This window comes from Pygocentrus nattereri, chromosome 9, assembly GCF_015220715.1.
Source record: "Pygocentrus nattereri isolate fPygNat1 chromosome 9, fPygNat1.pri, whole genome shotgun sequence".
Taxonomy (NCBI): Eukaryota; Metazoa; Chordata; class Actinopteri; order Characiformes; family Serrasalmidae; genus Pygocentrus; species Pygocentrus nattereri.
The window spans coordinates 1,777,134-1,796,846 of NC_051219.1; the positions used below are offsets into that span (position 1 = coordinate 1,777,134).

Sequence of the window (19,713 nt, forward strand, 5' to 3'; positions counted from 1 at the left end):
GAGGGAGACATGCAGGGCGCTGTGCGGCAAAATAGTCCCCAAAGAAAACTCATTATTCCAGATTTTCCACTGTTTTCCATCATCAACATTCCATATAAGCTCAGAAGACTCGTGTAGGTTCTCTGGTGGTTCTGGATGGTAAATAAAGTGTCTATATCTGTGTTGTAGTCATGGCGACGCCTGGATCCCATCACCACCACTGTAAAGACGTCTGGACCGTTTCACACCAAACCCTCAGATCCTCTGATTACACCTCACACTCTGAACTGTGCACACTTTGGTGGTTCCCTCTTTGGGTAGGAAAGCACTAAAGCTGTGTTGTAAACAGGGATAGAGAACATGCTGACCTCGGCCCGTCCCTCGTAGTAGGACAGTCTGGTCTTGGTGAGGACGAACACTCTCTCTTTATAGTTCAGCGGAGAAGTTCTCTTCTTCTGCTGCGAGCGTTTGATCAGAGTTTCCTCCAGAATGGCTGTGGAACTCATCTCTGAGCTCTACCACCGCCGAGAACTGCCATCTACCTCACACACACTCACATGTACACAGCCTGTGGGCAGAGGACACACACTCACACAGTCATATATGGGCATAAACTAACTTCCCACACTTCCAGTCCTCATTGACACACCTCACACAATATTAACCATAAAACACAACAAACACACCCTGTAATAAGCAGCACATCTGATATGATGAGACTTAGCCAGATTAATCATCTTCTTCCACCAGAGAGGTCTCCAAATCCCACATCCCACACAGCGCAGCTTTAAAGTGATGTCCAGTCGTTATTAGTTCATAGAACAAACCAGCCCAGGCCAGTACAGCAGGTCACCTGCAAAACCAGTGTCACCTCCGTCAGCCCAAAACCTCGCATCTCCAAAATGGTGACTTTACAGGAGAAGAGAAACACATACTGTACTTTTAGTGTACGTCAATGGAACCAGACGTCTTTTCAAGCAACTTTGGGCCGATTCTTTCGGTCCATTCGTCGTGAAATTTACACACAACGTAAAGAACAGTAGGTATTTTCAAATTAGGTCAAACATGGAAAAACAACCAAAATGGAGATACAAGGTTTTGCTCCACCAGCAGCGATTTGCTGGCATGCTGGTCAACCAGGATGACCTTGCTGGGTACCCAGAATAAACCAACACCAGACCTGCACAAACCAGCACAAAGACCATCACTGGACCAGCATGAACCAGTAAAAAACAGCATATACTGGTCTGGGATGTTTTTCAGTCCTAACCTCAAGTATAAACCTAACCGGTACAAGCCGGTCCTGCGTATTCTTTCAGATCTGCAGCGAGAGCTTGAGCTCGAGGGCTCTTAGTCTGTAGGAGGGCTTGGTTTTGGTGGTCTACCAGGCCTTTCGGGTGGTTGTTAGGCGCTTTATTTTCTCTGTAGCTTTAAATCAGTTTTTACCCTCCAGTTTTGGACGCTCTCTTTCACCTTCTCCTCACCTCAGGTGAACAGACTATCTTATCTGGTCTCCTCAGAAATATCTCCGGAAAACAACGAATAACTCGACCTTGACTGGAAACTCCAGACTGTACTTTACTGTAAAAGAAGTGAAAGAAAAGGAGCAGACGCGTCCCTGCGGTTTAACGCTGCTGTGACAGCAACTTCAGCAGAACCCATTCGGCAGGTTTAGAGAGAACGCTGCGCTGCAGGTTCTCTTTCAGCCCCGTTCTGTGAGGAACGCGCGCTGATTGGTCGAGCGGAGGGACGACGTGCACAGACGTCCCAAAACCGTTACAAAAACAGCAACATTTAAATTTTAAATCTCCAGCGTCGCCAGGCAACGGTCCCCAGAGAGCTGCCTGAGGCGCGTGACTGCGTGACTCTGAATTAAAAAGCTCGGCCGTTATTTTAACCGTCGTTCTTCAACACAGAAAGCTGGAGTTCCAATTCCCCGTGCCACCTTAAAACACAATGTAACTGCTGCAGCATTTAAGGTGGAACGGGAAATTCGAATGAGGCGCAGTTAAGAAACAGTACTAAAGTCGTTTTCAGGGTTCTTTACTACCTGTTTCCAGTACCTGGGGGGTGAGGACGGGGGTCCACTACGGCGTCCACTCCCGGCTTCTCACACAGACGCATACACGAGCTCCTCCATGACCAGGAAACATCTACTGACCGCAGCTCAGCGCTCGCACAGGCGTTCATGCAGGAAGTCCTGCGGTCTGCGAGTGACGTCCCACCGCACTGAGTCTGCTTTGACTAGCAAATGGAGCTACAGCGGCGCGCGCGCTCTCTCCCTCTCTCTCTCTCTCTCTCCCTCTCTCTCTCACTGTCTCTCTCTCTCTCCCTCTCTCTCTCACTGTCTCTCTCTCTCTCTCTCTCTCTCTCTCACTCTCTCTCTCTCACTCTCTCTCTCTCTCCCTCTCTCTGTCTCACTGTCTCTCTCTCTCTCTCTCTCACTCTCTCTCTCTCTCCCTCTCTCTCTCTCACTGTCTCTCTCTCTCTCTCTCTCTCTCTCTCACTGTCTCTCTCTCTCTCCCTCTCTCTCTCACTGTCTCTCTCTCTCTCTCTCTCTCTCTCACTGTCTCTCTCTCTCTCTCTCTCTCTCTCTCCCTCTCTCTCTCTCACTGTCTCTCTCTCTCTCTCTCTCTCTCTCTCTCCCTCTCTCTCTCTCACTGTCTCTCTCTCTCTCTCTCTCTCTCTCTGTCTCTCTCTCTGTCTCTCTCACTGTCTCTCTCTCTCTCTCTCTCTCACTCTCTCTCTCTCTCTCTCTTTCTCTCTCTCTCTCCCTCTCTCTCTCTCCCTTTCTCTCTCTCTGTCTCTCTCTCTTTCTCTCTCTCTCTCCCACTCTCTCTCTCTCTCTCTCTCTCTCTCTCTCTCTCTCTGTCTCTCTCTCTCTATCTCTCTCTCTCCCTCTCTCTCTCTCTCTCTCTCTCCCTCTCTCTCTCTCTCTGTCTCTCTCTCTCTCTCTCTCTCTCTCTCTCCCTCTCTCTCTCTCTCTCTGTCTCTCTCTCTCATTCTCTCTCTCTGTCTCTCTCTCTCTCTGTCTCTCTCTGTCTCTCTCTCTCTCTGTCTCTCTCTCTCATTCTCTCTCTCTGTCTCTCTCTCTCTCTCTCTGTCTCTCTCTCTCTGTCTCTATCTGTCTCTCTCTCTCTCTCTGTCTCTGTCTCTCTCTCTCTCTCTCTCTGTCTCTCTCTCTCTCTGTCTCTCTGTCTCTCTCTCTCTCTCTCTCTCTCTCTCTCTCTCTCTGTCTCTGTCTCTCTCTCTCTCTCTCTGTCTCTCTCTCTGTCTCTGTCTCTGCCTCTCTCTCTGCCTCTTTCTTTTTCCCTCCTTTCTGTCGCTGATGGTGCAGCTTCTTTCCATCCTTCCTCTTCCTCTCTGCTGGGGCAGTCCTTTCTTTCACTTAAAGCAACGGTTTTGTGGAAAAATCAGAATTTCATAACTTCCTCCTGAATCCAAAGTCATTTCTTCTGGTTTTTGCCTTTTGTTTGTAAATACAAAACCGCAATTCAATGATTAGCCAGTGCACACTCAAAAGGAACAGTTCTAGATCAGTCTAGAACCTTGACTTTCATACTTAAGCACCAAAAGGGGTTCATCTGTTGTTTACAAGCTTGACACTGTAACCCTTTTTTGGCACCATGTAGAACCATTCTCAAAAAAGGTTCTATGTAGAACCATATGCAACATGTTTTCAGTAAGTCTGACATTTTCTGTCAATTGGAAGAACAATTTCACCACGCACTTAAGCATGCAAATGGTTCTCTGAGTGTTCATGGTTCTACAGAACCATTGTCTACTAAAGAAACCTTGAAGATCCACCTTTTTCAAAAGTTTACATAGAATGATTGTCAAAAAGGTTCCAAATGGAACCATATTCAACACATTCACATTCAATTTGAAGAGCCACTTAAGCATGCGAATGGTTTTCTGATTGTTCATGGTGCTATAGAACAATTGCCTTTACTAAGGAATCCTTGAAGAACTGTCTTTTTAGAAAAGTATAGAGAACAATTTTCACAAAGGCTCTATGTAGAGCCATTTTACCATGCAAAGAAACATTTGAGCATGAAACGGTTCTCTGAGTGTTCATGGTTCTATAGAAACATTGTCTTCACTAAAGAACCCTGGAGTCCTTTTTAAGGGTGTATATAGAATCATTTTTAAGTAGGTTCTATATAGAACTGTATACAGCACATTCTACAAATTGTGTACAATTAAACCATGAAAAACGGAGATATTGATCGTTGGTACAGAAAAAGGATTTTTGAGAAACTTGGTTCTTTAGCTTCATTAGAAACCTTGGTGTGATCTTAGACTCTGAGCTCTGTTTAATCTGCATGTGAACAGTCACTAAAGTAGCTTTAATCATTTGAGAGAATCACTAAAGTTTGGCCTTTTCTCTCTCAGAGCGACGCAGAGAAACTTGTTCATGCATTTGTTCCAGCAGAGTTGATCACTGTAATGGTCTTCATACTGGACTTCCCACGAAAACTATACATCCTTTACAGCAGCATCCTAACAAACACAACACAGAGAGATCGGACCCGTCCCGCTTTAAAATGCATTCTCACTCCTTCTGAAGAACCGTTTCACCAGGCAAAGAACCATTTAAGCATGCAAATGGTTCTCTGAGTGTTCGAGGTCATGTATAAAACCATTCCTTTTATTTTATAACCCTCGCAGACCCATCTTTTTAAAGAACATATAGAACCATTTTCAGAAAGGTTCTATGTAGAACCATATACATCAAATTCCTGCTCATTCTGACGAACTACTTTACCATGCAAAGAACCATTTAAGCATAAAATTCATGGTTCATGGTTCTATAGAACCATTGTCATTACCAAAGAACCCTTGAAGATCCGTCTTTTTCAAGAGTGTATATAGTATCATTTTTCAAAAACATTCTATATAGAACCTTATACAACTCATTCTCCATCAATCTAATTTCACATGTAAGCATGCAAATGGTTCTATACAGAGCTCATGGCTCTAAATAGAACCATTCCTTTTACTAAAGAGTGTATTATATTCAAAGGAGCAGAAAAACGCAGTGTGTTGACCATATAAAGTTTTATTTTCGGGACAGGGTCATGTTTTCCACTGTACTGCATCTACTCGCCTTTCAGCGGCACTTAACAGTCGTTCGGGGCTGAAGACACAAACCAAACTGGTTTCAGAAGCAGATTTTTTTCTCCACTCTTACTGTCATACAAGTCAAAAACTCTGCACCCATTCAGGGCCTTCGTTGTGTTTTTTTTTTATTCTTATTATTTAAAAATTTTTTGTTGAACATTTATTTAACCAGGAACTCCTTTGACATTAAAAGCCATGATTGCACACAGTTTACAGTTGAAGGAATTATAAAACCAAACTTTGCGCCTCTTATTTCCAGAGGTAGATCAGGCAGGCTGGTCTAGCAGCCATGCATTTGTAACACGTACAGAATGAGGATGTTGGACGATGGAAATATGTAACTATGTATGTTTCACACAGATGCTGGATTTTGAACTTTACACTGGTAACAATCTGTATGTTCCTTTTCTTTGGCCTGCAAAAAAGATGGTCTTTCAAGGGATCTTCAATAAAGAAAATGGTTCTATATTGAACCCCGAGCATTAAATAAACATTTGCATTCTTAAATGGTTCTTGCGTGGTGAAATGGCTCTTCAGACGGACTGAGAATGGATTTATGGTCCTATATATTCTGCCGCTGTGATGTCAAACTTGAAACAATATAAGAGTCCTTTCTGGTCCTACATAGAACCATTTTCAAAAAGATTCTATGTAGAACCATATACAACACGTTCTCCAACTATCTGAAGAACGATTTCACCATGCAAAGCATTTAAGCATGCAAATGGGACATGATATCTGTTATTTATTATCTGAAAGGTTGATTCTTCAGACCATCTGCAGACCATCAGTCCATTTCAGATGAGCTTTAGCCCAGAGAAGTTTCTGGACATTTCTGGACCTTGTTCCACTGGACATGGTACAGCCTTAACCTGCGTTTGCATGCGCAGTGATGGATGGTGTTTATTGAGAACAGTTGTTAAAGTATTCCTGAGTCCATGTGGTAATATCATCACAAAAGGGACAATACGAGTTCATGAAAGTTCAGTTCAGGGCGGCACTGGGCTGATTTTATTATAACTCTCTCAAAAAAAATAAACCAAATCAAGGACCCCTTTAGGGAGGGCACCTTCACATGCAGCCAGCTCTCTCTTTACTACTGCAGGGTGACGACGGTTCAGTCTCCGGCAGGTCGGCCCAGGGAGCCCTGCAGGTTTAGTCCCTTAGGAATGTCGAGAGGCGTTAGTTCAGATACCACCGCTGGAACGGAAGCCACTCACCATCTGATCCTCTGACAGCACTTATTATGTGGCCGGCTCTGCCGAGGTGAACCAGCACAGGGGGTGAACTCATTGGAGGCCAGGCATGTGGTATTTGGGGCTTTGCCCCTGTAGCCACATGGCCGCCGGCTGTCCCCAGCACATGGAGCTGGGTTTTGACAGCCTAGGAGAGCTGCCTTTTTACTTGATGGCTCTGAAAAACGGGACCGGTGGGAAAGATTCTTTACATGATATTATGCACTGTAGAGACTGAAATATCTAAAATTGCAGGTGAGGAACCTTCTGCTCAAACTGTTGGATTTTTTGACAACACCTGGTGTTACAACATGACGATTTAAACCAAACTAGTTTTAATGAAATGAAACAGATACAATGTGATTTTACATTCACAGGAGATAAATATTAAAAATACCTGTCTGTGATATTTAGATACAATCGTTATGCTTGTTGTATGTAAACTTTGTGTAATATAGTGTATTTTTTATTGTGTAAACATAGTGTAATGCTCTTAATTCATTGTAATATTTTGGTTGGACACAAAAGTGTTAAATTCCTGAAATGCGATCTTGAAATCAGGATTGTTTTCTCTGTGGTATCCAGGTAGATATAGCTGAGCTGCTCTCCCATTGGTTAGGCCTTACACATTACATGAACAACCAACATGATTAGGCAATAACAGAGGAACCAATCACACTGATTTACAGTGGCTGAGAAAAACATCACTTTACTCCTTCTGGAGGTTCTAGATATGTCACTGACAGTGAGTATGACCCATAGTCTAAGCAGTATTCCGGGTTAATTGTTAGGAATGTTAAACAGTGGTAGCCACTCTGTGTCAGGACTCTTTGCTGAAATGTGACTTAAATTCAAATTCAAATATTTCTGTTTAATCCAGAATGGTCAAAAAATGTGAATTACCATTAGCTTAGCGGTAACATACTACTAGAATCCCAGCAGAAATTAGCATTATCATACAACCCCAATTCCAATGAAGTGGGGAACCTTGCCTCATCCTTGCTTGTGAACGACTGAGCCTTTCAGTGATGCTCCCATTATACCCAGTCATGACACTCACCTGTTTCCAATTAACCTGTTCACCTGTGGAATGTTCCAAACAGGTGTTTTTTGAGCATTCCTCAACTTTCCCAGTCTTTTGTTGCCCCTGTCCCAACTTCTTTGGAACATGTTGCAGGCATCAAATTCAAAATTAGTGAATTTTTACAGAAAACAATAAAGTTTATCCGTTTGAACATTAAATATCTTGTCTTTATAGGCTCCAGCACCCCCCTGCGACCCTGACGGAGAAGCGGCTTAGAATATGGATGGATGGATGGATGGGATATCTCGTCTTTGTAGTGTATTCAATTGAAAATAGGTTGAAAAGGATTTGCAAATCATCATATTCTGATTTTATTTATGTTTGCACAACGTCCCAACCTCATTGGAATTGGGGTTGTAGATGTAATTTTTCCTAATTTTGATTTATGAATGAAGGTCCAGCTTTAATACTTATGAGTCACTTTTAAATGCTGCCTAATAATCCGTTAATAATCCAACTAATAGCCCAATCAGAGTAGAATACGTCCATGTAAACACCTCAGTTGGAATGATCTAGTCTAATTGAGGCCATCTGTAATCCTTTGAATAATCCGTTAAATAGAAGAATAATATCCGTGTAAACGTCTGTATCCGATTACGTTCCCTATCGGAAAGTTTCAGTCCGTTCTGCATGTGCGTCGCGTCACAGTGAGAGTTTATACCGTTCAACACGGCGGAGCAGAAACTGGTCTGCAGAGGAGACAAAGTTCATGCTCTGATCTTTAAAAGACGGCGGTGGGACGGACGTCCAGCTTATGCGTCTCAGAGCACGACGTCTTCCTCTCGGCCTTCTTTAATAAGGACGTGTGAAGGACGTTTTCCTGAGTCTGACGTCATTTTAAAGCAGTTAAAAACACAATCACTGCTCACTGCTGCTCATCTCACTCTGACTGGACTCACGGGATGCTGGTTGTCATGGTAACATTAAGATTAAGTGACCCCTGTTAGTCCCACAGTGGGGAAATTCCACCTCCTCATTTAACCCATCCACGAAGTGAAACACCACATACACTCTAGTGAGCACACACACTAGGGGGCATTCCAATCCGCAGCACCCAGTGCTCAAGGTGCTCAAGGACACCTCAGTCATATGCTGTCGGCACTGGGGATCGAACCGGCGACCTTCCGGTCACGAGGCTTGTTCCCTAACCTCCAGCCCATGAGTACCATCCACTCTAAGTGGCTCTTCATGCGTACACATCATTTGAGTGTGTAAAGAATGATTTTCATCAGATTGTTGAGTAGAGGATAAACACCTCAGTCTGAATTTGTAATCGGATTGGCAAAAATCGTTACATGTAAACACAGACCCTGAGTCCCCCAGTCCAATGTCTTAGCTCAGAGTAAGGTGTAGAAATCTGATAAAGAGGCTGGATATTAGGCCAGTCATCAGATTTCTCAGTGCTGTAAACTCTTACTTTGATTTCTTTCGGAATTCTCGTCCTGAGCATGTGCGAAAACTATACCAGAAATAAGCAGCAGCGTCGCCGCCAAACACTTTTGGAATGGCATTGAAACCCAATACATGCTTGACAAAATGAGAAGTTTCAATATTCTTCATCTTCTAGATGATGTATGTTCATATTTTTAGGAAAAGTGAAAAAAGTTTTACGTTATGTTTACGTCACATCTTCTTCTGTGAGTTTATTGGCTGGTTGTAAAGCAGAAATCTGACTCATGTAGACCTGGAGTTTCCTCTGATTAGCTGATTAGATAGAATATGATAGAATCTGATTTCTGCAGTGATCAGATCATTCAGTGCGCACTGTAAACACACTCAGTGTGAAAGGAAGGAGATTCAACAGAGAAGAACAGAGACAAGACTGAATGAAAGAGAAATAAGACGAAGAGTAGAGGAAAGGAAAATGAGTTAGATAGTAAACAGTCAGATCACTGTGGCTGTGACAGAGACACTAAAACAAGACCAGCAGTGAAGAAGCTGTTTAACACACAACTGAACCACAGATCCCCAAACAGACACCAGCCACAAAGAGGCACAGACCAGATCTCAGACTGAGTGGGGCTGAAATCTGAGAAGAGGAAGACGATTGAAGGAACGGGGATTTTGTTTAGCACCCACATATTGCCAGGAAGACATCACTTCTCTAAACTGGGTCACCATGTTACCATAGGGCCCACGGGGTCAGAAGGTCCCCACCAGGCTGTAGTGCAGTTCTGCATGAAAGGAAAACGATTTAAAGATGTTCATCTGGGTAGATGTTGCCAGAGAAATGCTGTGGAACATCAGAATAAAGAACTGACCCAGAACACGGAATAAAGCACTGACCCAGAGCACGGAATAAAGCACTGACCCAGAGCACAGAACAAAGCACTGACCCAGAGCACGGAATAAAGCACTGACCCAGAGCACAGAACAAAGCACTGACCCAGAGCACGGAATAAAGCACTGACCCAGAGCACGGAATAAAGCACTGACCCAGAGCACGGAATAAAGCACTGACCCAGAGCACGGAATAAAGCACTGACCCAGAGCACGGAATAAAGCACTGACCCAGAGCACAGAACAAAGCACTGACCCAGAGCACGGAATAAAGCACTGACCCAGAGCACGGAATAAAGCACTGACCCAGAGCACGGAATAAAGCACTGACCCAGAGCACGGAACAAAGCACTGACCCAGAGCACGGAACAAAGCACTGACCCAGAGCACGGAACAAAGCACTGACCCAGAGCACGGAATAAAGCACTGACCCAGAGCACGGAATAAAGCACTGACCCAGAGCACGGAATAAAGCACTGACCCAGAGCACGGAACAAAGCACTGACCCAGAGCACGGAACAAAGCACTGACCCAGAGCACGGAATAAAGCACTGACCCAGAGCACGGAATAAAGCACTGACCCAGAGCACGGAATAAAGCACTGACCCAGAGCACGGAATAAAGCACTGACCCAGAGCACGGAACAAAGCACTGACCCAGAGCACGGAACAAAGCACTGACCCAGAGCACGGAACAAAGCACTGACCCAGAGCACGGAATAAAGCACTGACCCAGAGCACGGAATAAAGCACTGACCCAGAGCACGGAATAAAGCACTGACCCAGAGCACGGAATAAAGCACTGACCCAGAGCACGGAATAAAGCACTTACCCAGAGCACGGAATAAAGCACTGACCCAGAGCACGGAATAAAGCACTGACCCAGAGCACGGAATAAAGCACTGACCCAGAGCACGGAACAAAGCACTGACCCAGAGCATGGAACAAAGCACTGACCCAGAGCACGGAATAAAGCACTGACCCAGAGCACGGAATAAAGCACTGACCCAGAGCACGGAATAAAGCACTGACCCAGAGCACGGAATAAAGCACTGACCCAGAGCACGGAATAAAGCACTGATCGACCGTGTTTTACAGAGGTTACAGGGTTAAAAGGTGTTCCGAGAGTTCATGGTTGAAAGCTGTACCGGATAGCAAATGTCCGGTGTTGGACTGAGGAGGATGGGTTCCGCTTCTGAGTCTTGGTTCCTCTCCAGGTTCCTTCCTCCTGCTCTTAGGGAGATTTTCCTTGCCAATGTTGCCAGCGGCGACGCTCATGGGACCCGGATTTTCTTTCTGTATTGCTGATTGTTCTGTAAAGCTGCTTTGTGACAACACCTGATGTGAAAAGTGCTTCATAAATAAACTTTGCTTGCTTGCTGTTTCACCACAACATGGAGTAAAATCACTGCAACACACGGCCTTAAAAAATAAGGCCACTAATTATAATGCATACATAGAAATATACCATCCATCCTTTTTCTAAGCTGCTTCTCCGTCCGGGTCGCGGGGGGGGGGGGGGGGGGGGTGTGCTGGAGCCTATCCCAGTAGTCATCGGGCGGAAGGCAGGATACACCCTGGACAGGTCGCCAGTCCATCGCAGGGCAGACAGACAGACACAGACAGTCACTCACACCTAGGGGTAATTTAGCACGTCCAATTGGCCTGACTGCATGTCTTTGGACTTTTGGAGGAAACCGGAGAACCCGACAGCGCTACCCACCACGCCACCGTGCCGCCAGAAATATACCAATATATCATAAATAAAATATAACAACCTCCAACAAACTATTTCATTTACTAATAATAGTAATAGCCAATAGGCAGCAGTGTGCTTTGTATATCAGACTTATCTGTGGTTGCTCAGCAACACGTTTCTTTACATATCTGCATAAGCAATCTTTGTTTTTGATAACAAGGTGCATCAGACAATCACATGTCAACCAGTAACTTTCCATTCATTTACTGTAAATACAAATAAACACGCACACAGAAAAACCTAATAAAGAGCTAGACTGACCGACTTGACTGAATGATGGATTGATTCATTAATACTATTGATTACACTGCACTGAAGGACTGATTAAACTGATCGGATATTGATTACAGCTAAAATTCTGGGAGCACAGTGATGGACAGACAGATTGACTGATTCTCACAGGTTCCTGTGTGAACTGGTCTGAAGCTTTAGCTGCTAAACAGTGATATAATGTCTACAGATGGAGCTTCGCAGCAGCTTCAGCGCCTGTGAGAGTGAAGAGCCCACAGTGAGTGTCTTATACCGGCTGTCCAGCAGGGGGCGGTATTTACACCGTGAGCTGAAGGTTTGGACGCGTCAGTGACTGTGTAAAAATAAATACTGATTTTTTTCCACTGATAAAGAGTGGGGAGCTGCTGAGAGCAGGACAGAGGGCTTTGATGCTGATTGAGTGCAGCGAGTGAGAGTTTTACTGCAGCTTCAGTCACATCCAACCGAATCTTCCACCGAGAAGCTTCTGAAGCTTCATCGGTCCAATCAGCTGGGGTATAGTAGGAGTCTGGATAAAAAACTAAAGGGCTCCCAGTGGTGGTGATGGGAACCAGACGTTCCCCTCTAAAAGCTCCTCACAGTGGTGGTGATGGGAACCAGACGTCCCTCTAAAAGCTCCTCACAGAAAGTTCCTACATGAACTGGTTCTGAATTCACTGCCTGATGACTGAGACGCTGTTTTATGAGAGTTTAGAGAACTTCAACTCCATTCATGGTGGAGGGAGACATGCAGGGCGCTGTGCGGCAAAATAGTCCCCAAAGAAAACTCATTATTCCAGATTTTCCACTGTTTTCCATCATCAACATTCCATATAAACTCAGAAGACTCGTGTAGGTTCTCTGGTGGTTCTGGATGGTAAATAAAGTGTCTATATCTGTGTTGTAGTCATGGCGACGCCTGGTTCCCATCACCACCACTGTAAAGACATCTGAACCAGTGAATTATTTGGGAAGACGTTGATTTGGGGAAACTAAGTGGTGAAATATGGATGATTCTACTGAACTGGTTCAAAGTCAGAGCTGAAACACATTTGAGATTTTTAACTCTCACACTGAGGGACCCTATAACCTCGTTATGTTTATTTTATTAAAACTAATGATTGAATGTTCCATCATAACTCGACCTAAACTTTAGCTCATTTTGAGCTCAAACACTCAGCCAGTGCGTGACCAGCATGCTTTCTCACAGAAAAGTAGCTCAGCTGCAGAAAATGTGTTTGGGTTCTATTCATTCTGATACCTGTACTCAGAAACATACACCGATGCCAACATCAGATACCAGCTGATGTAATGTGACCGATTGTGAAAGCTAGTGAACCAATGACTCAGACTGGCAGGGAAAGAGGCTCTGCCCACAAGGAGGAGTGTTTCCGACAGTAGGACACACCGTTGTTGATCACATTAAACAGGGCCGCAGCTCCTGGAGGCCTGGTGTCCAGCGCCGTTTGGTGGTTCATATGTTCAGACACAACCACTAAACTTGGCAATTAACAGACGAGGAGTACTTGACCAGGTAAATTATCAAACTGCTGGACGCCGGACCTCCAGGAGTTTTGCACCCACTTTAGACATCCCGCCTCTGCAGATTCCCGCCAGGAACACACTGTGAGATTTTAACACACAAACACAATCTCAGCCACTTTCGCAGCAGGGGTGACAGCACAGGCTAGCAAAACACTCCCCAAATCCGTATATATGACCCTTTTCCCCGGAAAACTGAATAGAATTGCGAGATATAAACACTATTTTTTATACTGTCCTTGTACAGTGCTGTGAAAATGTATTCACCCCTGTCATGTATTCGGCTAGTCAGCCTATGAACTACACTTCCCAGAGTCCACCTCATCACCTGACTCCGGGAAGATCATCAGCGGCCTATCACCGCTCAAGTTCACCTGAATACTGAAGATGTTCACCTGTATGTTTTTATCACATGACCTGCCTAGATGGTGTTTTAGCCTGGGCTATAGTCCGGTTCATTGAGAGATATTGCTTTCCTAGGGAATCTACTGAGTGTTAATTCTGGTTTGATCTCCTGTTTCTTGTTTACGCTGCTTCAGATTTGCCCCTTTGTACTGTTGCCTGGTTTATTGGATATTCGGTTTTTGACTCATTGCCTGTGTTTTGGACTCTGCTCTGCTTTTCCCTGGTTGGTTATGATCCTCTTCTGTGTTTTGTGGATTACTTTGGAACTGACCCATGTCTGTGTATTGACGATGATATATCTGCTTGAATCCCAAAGTAAAGCTTCTTCTCTGTCTGTCAGCACATGATGTTCTAAAAAGATTTGAATACAGATGAGAAACATTGTCATTGAAATCTGCCATTTGCAAAGGGTTACAAAGCCACTGGTGAGGCTCTGGGACTCCAGAGACCCACAGTGAGAGCCGTTATCCACAAATGGAGAAAACTTGGATCAGTGCTCAACCTTTCCAGAAGAAACCGGCCTACCAAAATTTCACCAAGAGTGCATCAAACATTCATCCAGGAGGTCACAAGAGAACCCAAATGAACATCTCAAGAACTTCAGGCCTCACTGACCACTGAGCCCTGGGCAAGCAGAACACTAAGGCTCATCTCACATTCGCCAGAAAACATCTAGATGACACCCCCCAAGACTTTTGGCTTAATATTCTGTGGAATATTAACAGCGAGTGTCAGCTTATTGGTCATACGTTACAGAATACCTCGCCTTGCGTGCAGATGGCAGACCTAGAAGCTTTCCAGAAGGCATTGATGGAACAAGGACAACTACTCGGCAGACATCAGCAGGTTCTTTCTGGGGTAACTAATTCACTAGAGTTACTGGCTCACCAGCAAGCTGAACCAGTTAGCTCAGCTCTTAGGAAGTGTGAAAGGTTTAAGCCACCAGTTACAGACTCTTAACATCACTGAACCTGAAGTGAACACTGCTAATCCTGCTGTTCAGGATCTCGATACTCTTGCTACCTTCCCGTTTAGCAAACCTGATAAGTTGGATGGTAACCCTGATAAATGCCAAGGATTTTTGCTCCAATGTTCAGTGTATTTTGATAATTCTCCCCCAAGTAATGACCAGGCTTAGATTTCCTTACTAGTTTTCAAACTGGCTGATAAAGCTTTAGAGTGGGCTACAGCAAGCTGGAGCAGAATACACCATCTTTCATATGCGCAGTGTTTGACCTTATGAAGGAAAGATTAGTGGAGAATCATAAGCTCTGCTCAAACAAGGTGCTCGTTCCATAGTTGACCAGTCTTTGGAATTTTGGACTTTGGATTTTTGCCGCCAGTAGTGGTTGGAACGAAGCGACTCGTCACGACTAACTCCTGAGGAAAGGAGCTGGAGGATAAGAAACCAACTTTGCCTGTACTGTAGGGAATTGAGCCATCAGATCAATGACTGTGCTGTGAGGCCCCAGACAAGCAATGCGCCAACCCTTGGAAAGCACATGGAATCTACTCCGTGGAGCAGAGGGGAATTTTATTCAAGCCAGGATCGCAGAGGAACTCAACATTCCCATGGAGGAACTTCCGAATGTGTTGAAAGTAGCAGCGCTGGATGGAGGACTGGTTGGAGCTGGAAATATTTCCAAGATCAACAAGCCCATCATAGGAAAAACCAGTGCCCTTCATCAAGAAACTTTGTCTTTTTTAGTCTTAGAACAACCGGAATTTGAAATATTAGGCTAGAAAAACACAATGCCTCGATTTCCTGGTGCGAACATACAATTACCAAGCGGTCTGATATGTGTTCACACACGTGTATGAATTCCCCCTTCACTCACAGTTTGCTGCACATCAGTAGAGAGCCCCAACAAAGAATCCCAGATCCCAATCCCACCTGAGCATAAGGACCTCCAAGAGGTTTTCAACAAAGCCAATGCCACCACGTTATCCCCACATAGACCATATGACTGTGCTATTGATTTGGTTGAAAATCCTACATTCCTCAAGGCCTGGGTTTATCCCTTGACTCAGGAAGAACAGAAGGCATTAGATGTGTACATTCAAGAGACTCTTGAACAGGGGTTTATTGGACCATCTACCTCCCCAATATCTTCTAGCTTCTTCTTCATTTGGGAAAAAGATGGAGGACTCTGCCCTTGTACAGATTATCGAGCACTCAATAACATTTCAAAACCATGTCCCTATCCACTTCCTCTGGTCCCAATAGCCTTAGAGCAGTTAAAGGGTGCTAAAATATTCACCAAATTAGATCTCAGAAGTGCCTACAAATTAACATGTGACAGAGAGGGAGATGAGTGGAATACAGCTTTTATGACCATTAGGTGGCACTACAAGTACCTGGTGATGCCCTTCAGGCTCTCTATAGCGCCCTCTGTGTTCCAGGTGTTCATTAATGAGGTACTGCGAGACATGTAGGACATTTTATGATTTGCTTAGCTGGATGACATCTTGATTTTTTCCTCGGACAAAGACACCCATGTGCATCATGTTCGGGCAGCGTTGAAGAGACTACTGGAGAATAATCTGTATGTTAAAGGAGAAAAGCATGAATTTAATCTCAAATTTGTCAATTTCCTGGGGTATGTAGTCAGTAGTCAAGGGGTTATCATGGATGATCACAAGGTCGACGCTGTCGTTAATTGGCCCACTCCTACTTCAGTCAAAGAAGTACAACAGTTCTTAGGATTTGCAAACTTCTATAGAAGGTTTATCAGGAATTTCAGCGCTAAAGCCGCGCCACTCCCATCCCTACTCAAAAGCGCCCCCAAAAGGATCAGATGGACCAAGCAAGCAGAGCAGGCATTTCGAGAACTCAAAGAAGTCTTCACTTCAGCTCCCAATCTCACACATCCCAATCCTTCCGAACCATTTATAGTTGAAGTGGATGTTTCCGAGACTGGTGTGGGGGCAGTGTTGCCACAGAGAAAAGGCTCAGCTTTAAAGTTGCACCCAGTAGCCTTTTTTCCCACAAGCTGTCAGTGGCAGAAAAGAATTATGGGATTGGAGACAGAGAATTGCTAGCAGTAAAGTGAGCCTTAGAAGTTAGCCTTAGAAGAATGGAGACATTGGCTTGAGGGAGCAAACCATCAATGTCAAAAAGTGTCAAAAAAGAAGTAATTGCCAATTACTTAGTCAATTTCACTGCCACACCCAGGCATGATCACTGCCAGACCTGCAGAATCTAAACGTCACTCAATTAGAACCTGTCTGTCAGCACATGATGTTCTAAAAAGATTTGAATACAGATGAGAAACATTGTCATTGAAATCTGCCATTTGCAAAGGGTTACAAAGCCACTGCTGAGGCTCTGGGACTCCAGAGACCCACATTGAGAGCCGTTATCCACAAATGGAGAAAACTTGGATCAGTGCTCAACCTTTCCAGAAGAAACCGGCCTACCAAAATTTCACCAAGAGTGCATCAAACATTCATCCAGGAGGTCACAAGAGAACCCAAATGAACATCTCAAGAACTTCAGGCCTCACTGACCACTGAGCCCTGGGCAAGCAGAACACTAAGGCTCATCTCACATTCGCCAGAAAACATCTAGATGACCCCCACCCCCCCAAGACTTTTGGCTTAATATTCTGTGGACTGCGTTCAAAGACTGCGTTCACACAGCAGGTAAAAGAGGCCCAAATCTGATTTTCTCACAAAATCTGATTTTTTTGTTTGTCTGTTCAGATGGTCTTTTAAATGTGGTCTGTATGCGACAGTCTGAACAGATCAGCTCCTAAACCGACCCTCATGCGCTAAACAACAGCGTCACGCTGCGTCACGCGGCTCATCCAGAGGTAAACAATCACAACCGCCAACGAAGGCCAGTCGCTCCTGGAGGATCAGCTTCATCTTCAGCAGCATCACAGGAGCGTCATGAAGCTTCACTGACTGACAGCTGTGCTCGTCACCCTGAACGTGTCCGAGCCATAAAAAGGGCACGGTCACTTCTTCGGGTCGCGTCCTCGGATTCTTTAAACTTTGCTTTCAGACTTTTAACTGTTCTTCGAAGCTGTGGCCACAGAAGCATCAGCCTAATTGTTTTTGAGTCTCAGCAGCATGAAATGATGATGAATGTTGAGATGGATTGATGTAAAAGTTGCATGAATTCTGATCTGGCTGTGGTAGTGTGATGGTCTGGGGCTGCTTTCCTTCTGCAGGACCTGTAAGACTTCATTATAAGCCGTAATTGGTGGAACCATGAATTCTGCTCTCTATCAAAAAATCCTGTAGGAGAATGTCCGCCTGTTAATTTATGACCTCAGGTCATGCAGCAGGTCAATGATCCAAAGCACAAAAGCAAGTCCACCTCAATGGCTCAACAGAAACAAAATGAAGGTTTTTGAGTGGCCGAGTCGAAGTCGTGACTTGAATCCCATTGAGATGCTGTGTCAAGACCTTGAACGGGCAGTTTCTCCAATGTAGCTGAATTAAAACAATTCTGCACAGAACAGGGGAAATAGTGAAGAGAAAGACTCACCACAAGTTACTGCAAGCGTTTGATTGCAGTTGTTACTGTCAAGTGTTGCACAACCAGTTAAATCTTTCTCTTCAACAAACTGAACGATCATTTAAAAGCTGCATGTTGTGTTTTGTTGTGTTGTCTTTATCTTATTTAAATTAGTTGGATGATCTGAAACATTTAAATGTGACAAATTAGCAAACGTAGAAGAGCCTCTGTAGAGGCTGCCTTTCATGGACAGAGCACTTTCATACACTGAGTATATAAATCAATCCAAAAACAGTTGGGACGCTGTACACATTGTAAATAAAAACAGAATGCAGTGATGTACAAATCATCTAAACCCTATGTTTCATTGAAAATGTTGAAGCTGAGAAATTTTATTGTTTTTTGAACAATATTTGCCCATTTTGAATTTGACGCCAGCAACATGTTCCAAAAACAAACAAAAGGCTGGTAAACGTGTGAAATGCAAAGAAAACACCTGGTGGTTAATTGGCAGCAGGTCAGTGACATGACTGGGTATAAAGAGCAGCTCAGAGAGGCGGAGTCTTTCAGAAGTAAAGAGGAGGAGGGGTCACCACTCTGTGAAAGACTGCACCATCAAATAGAGCAACAACTCAAGAAGAACGTTCCTCAACATAAAACAGCGAAGAGCTTCTGCTTTCCATCGTCTACGGTGCAGAACATCATTAAAGACTCAGAGAATCTGGAGAAATCTCTCTGTCTGTGAGGGACGAGGCTGAACACCAGTATCTGCTCTTATCATCATATGCTACCATCCAGACAACGTCTTTTTCAGGAAAGGCCTTGATTATTTCAGCAAAACTATCACAAACCACGTTCTGCAAGTACTACAGCAGCATTGCTCTGTATTAAGAGTCCAGCTGCTAAACGGATCGGCCTGCAGTCCAGATCTGTCACCCAATTTGGCACATTATGTATCAAACCAGAACAGAAAACATTTTACTTTCAGGACTACAGCAGCATCTCCTCAGTTCCCAAACACTTATAGTGTTGTTAAAAGAAGAGGTGATGAAACTCAGTGGTAAACAGGTCCCCGTCCCAACTCGGAACATGTTGTTGGCATCAAATTCAAAATGAGCATATATTTTTAAAAAAAAATTAAATAAAAATATTTTTAAAAAATATATATATATATATATATGTATATTATAATAGTGTTTTATATATCGATCTATCTCTCTATCTATATATACATATATACACACACACACACACACACACACACATACACACACACACACACACACATATATATATATATATATATATATATCTTTTTAAAAATGAAAATATTATTTCCAGTGTAAGTTTAGGGGTTGGGGTTTGGGACATACTTCATCATTCTTCTTATTTTCTGTTTGACTGTGGGGGCTCAGCTTGGTGTGTACGTGTGGTGTCAAGAGGCCGTAGGCCGTTGGTGCCTTGACTTAAATGTAAACTGTGCTTGAAAGTGTGAAGAAATCACTGATTGTTTCCACACTTTTAACTAGAAGCTGAATTAACTGGAGTGTGTGTGTGTGTGTGTGTGTGTGTGTGTGTGTGTGTGTGTG

The 19,713-nt window shown here is 44.0% G+C and overlaps 1 protein-coding gene across 3 annotated transcripts in view; it reads right to left on the reverse strand.

Moving 5' to 3' along the window:
- The window catches only part of tec (tec protein tyrosine kinase), a 29,420-nt gene extending 27,189 nt beyond the window's left edge, over positions 1 to 2,231 (reverse strand). The window contains exons 1-2 of one of the 3 annotated variants that reach the window (XM_037541454.1): positions 2,043 to 2,231; positions 348 to 547 (exon numbers count right to left, since the gene is read on the reverse strand). In XM_037541454.1, coding sequence (XP_037397351.1) covers positions 348 to 485 — 138 coding nt within the window. In that variant the 5' untranslated portion in view covers positions 486 to 547; positions 2,043 to 2,231. Of the gene's footprint in view, positions 1 to 347; positions 548 to 665; positions 806 to 2,029 lie in introns of those variants that run through there. The other 2 variants (XM_037541455.1, XM_037541456.1) reach the window with 2 other exon arrangements.
- Positions 2,232 to 19,713: the final 17,482 nt, after the last annotated feature.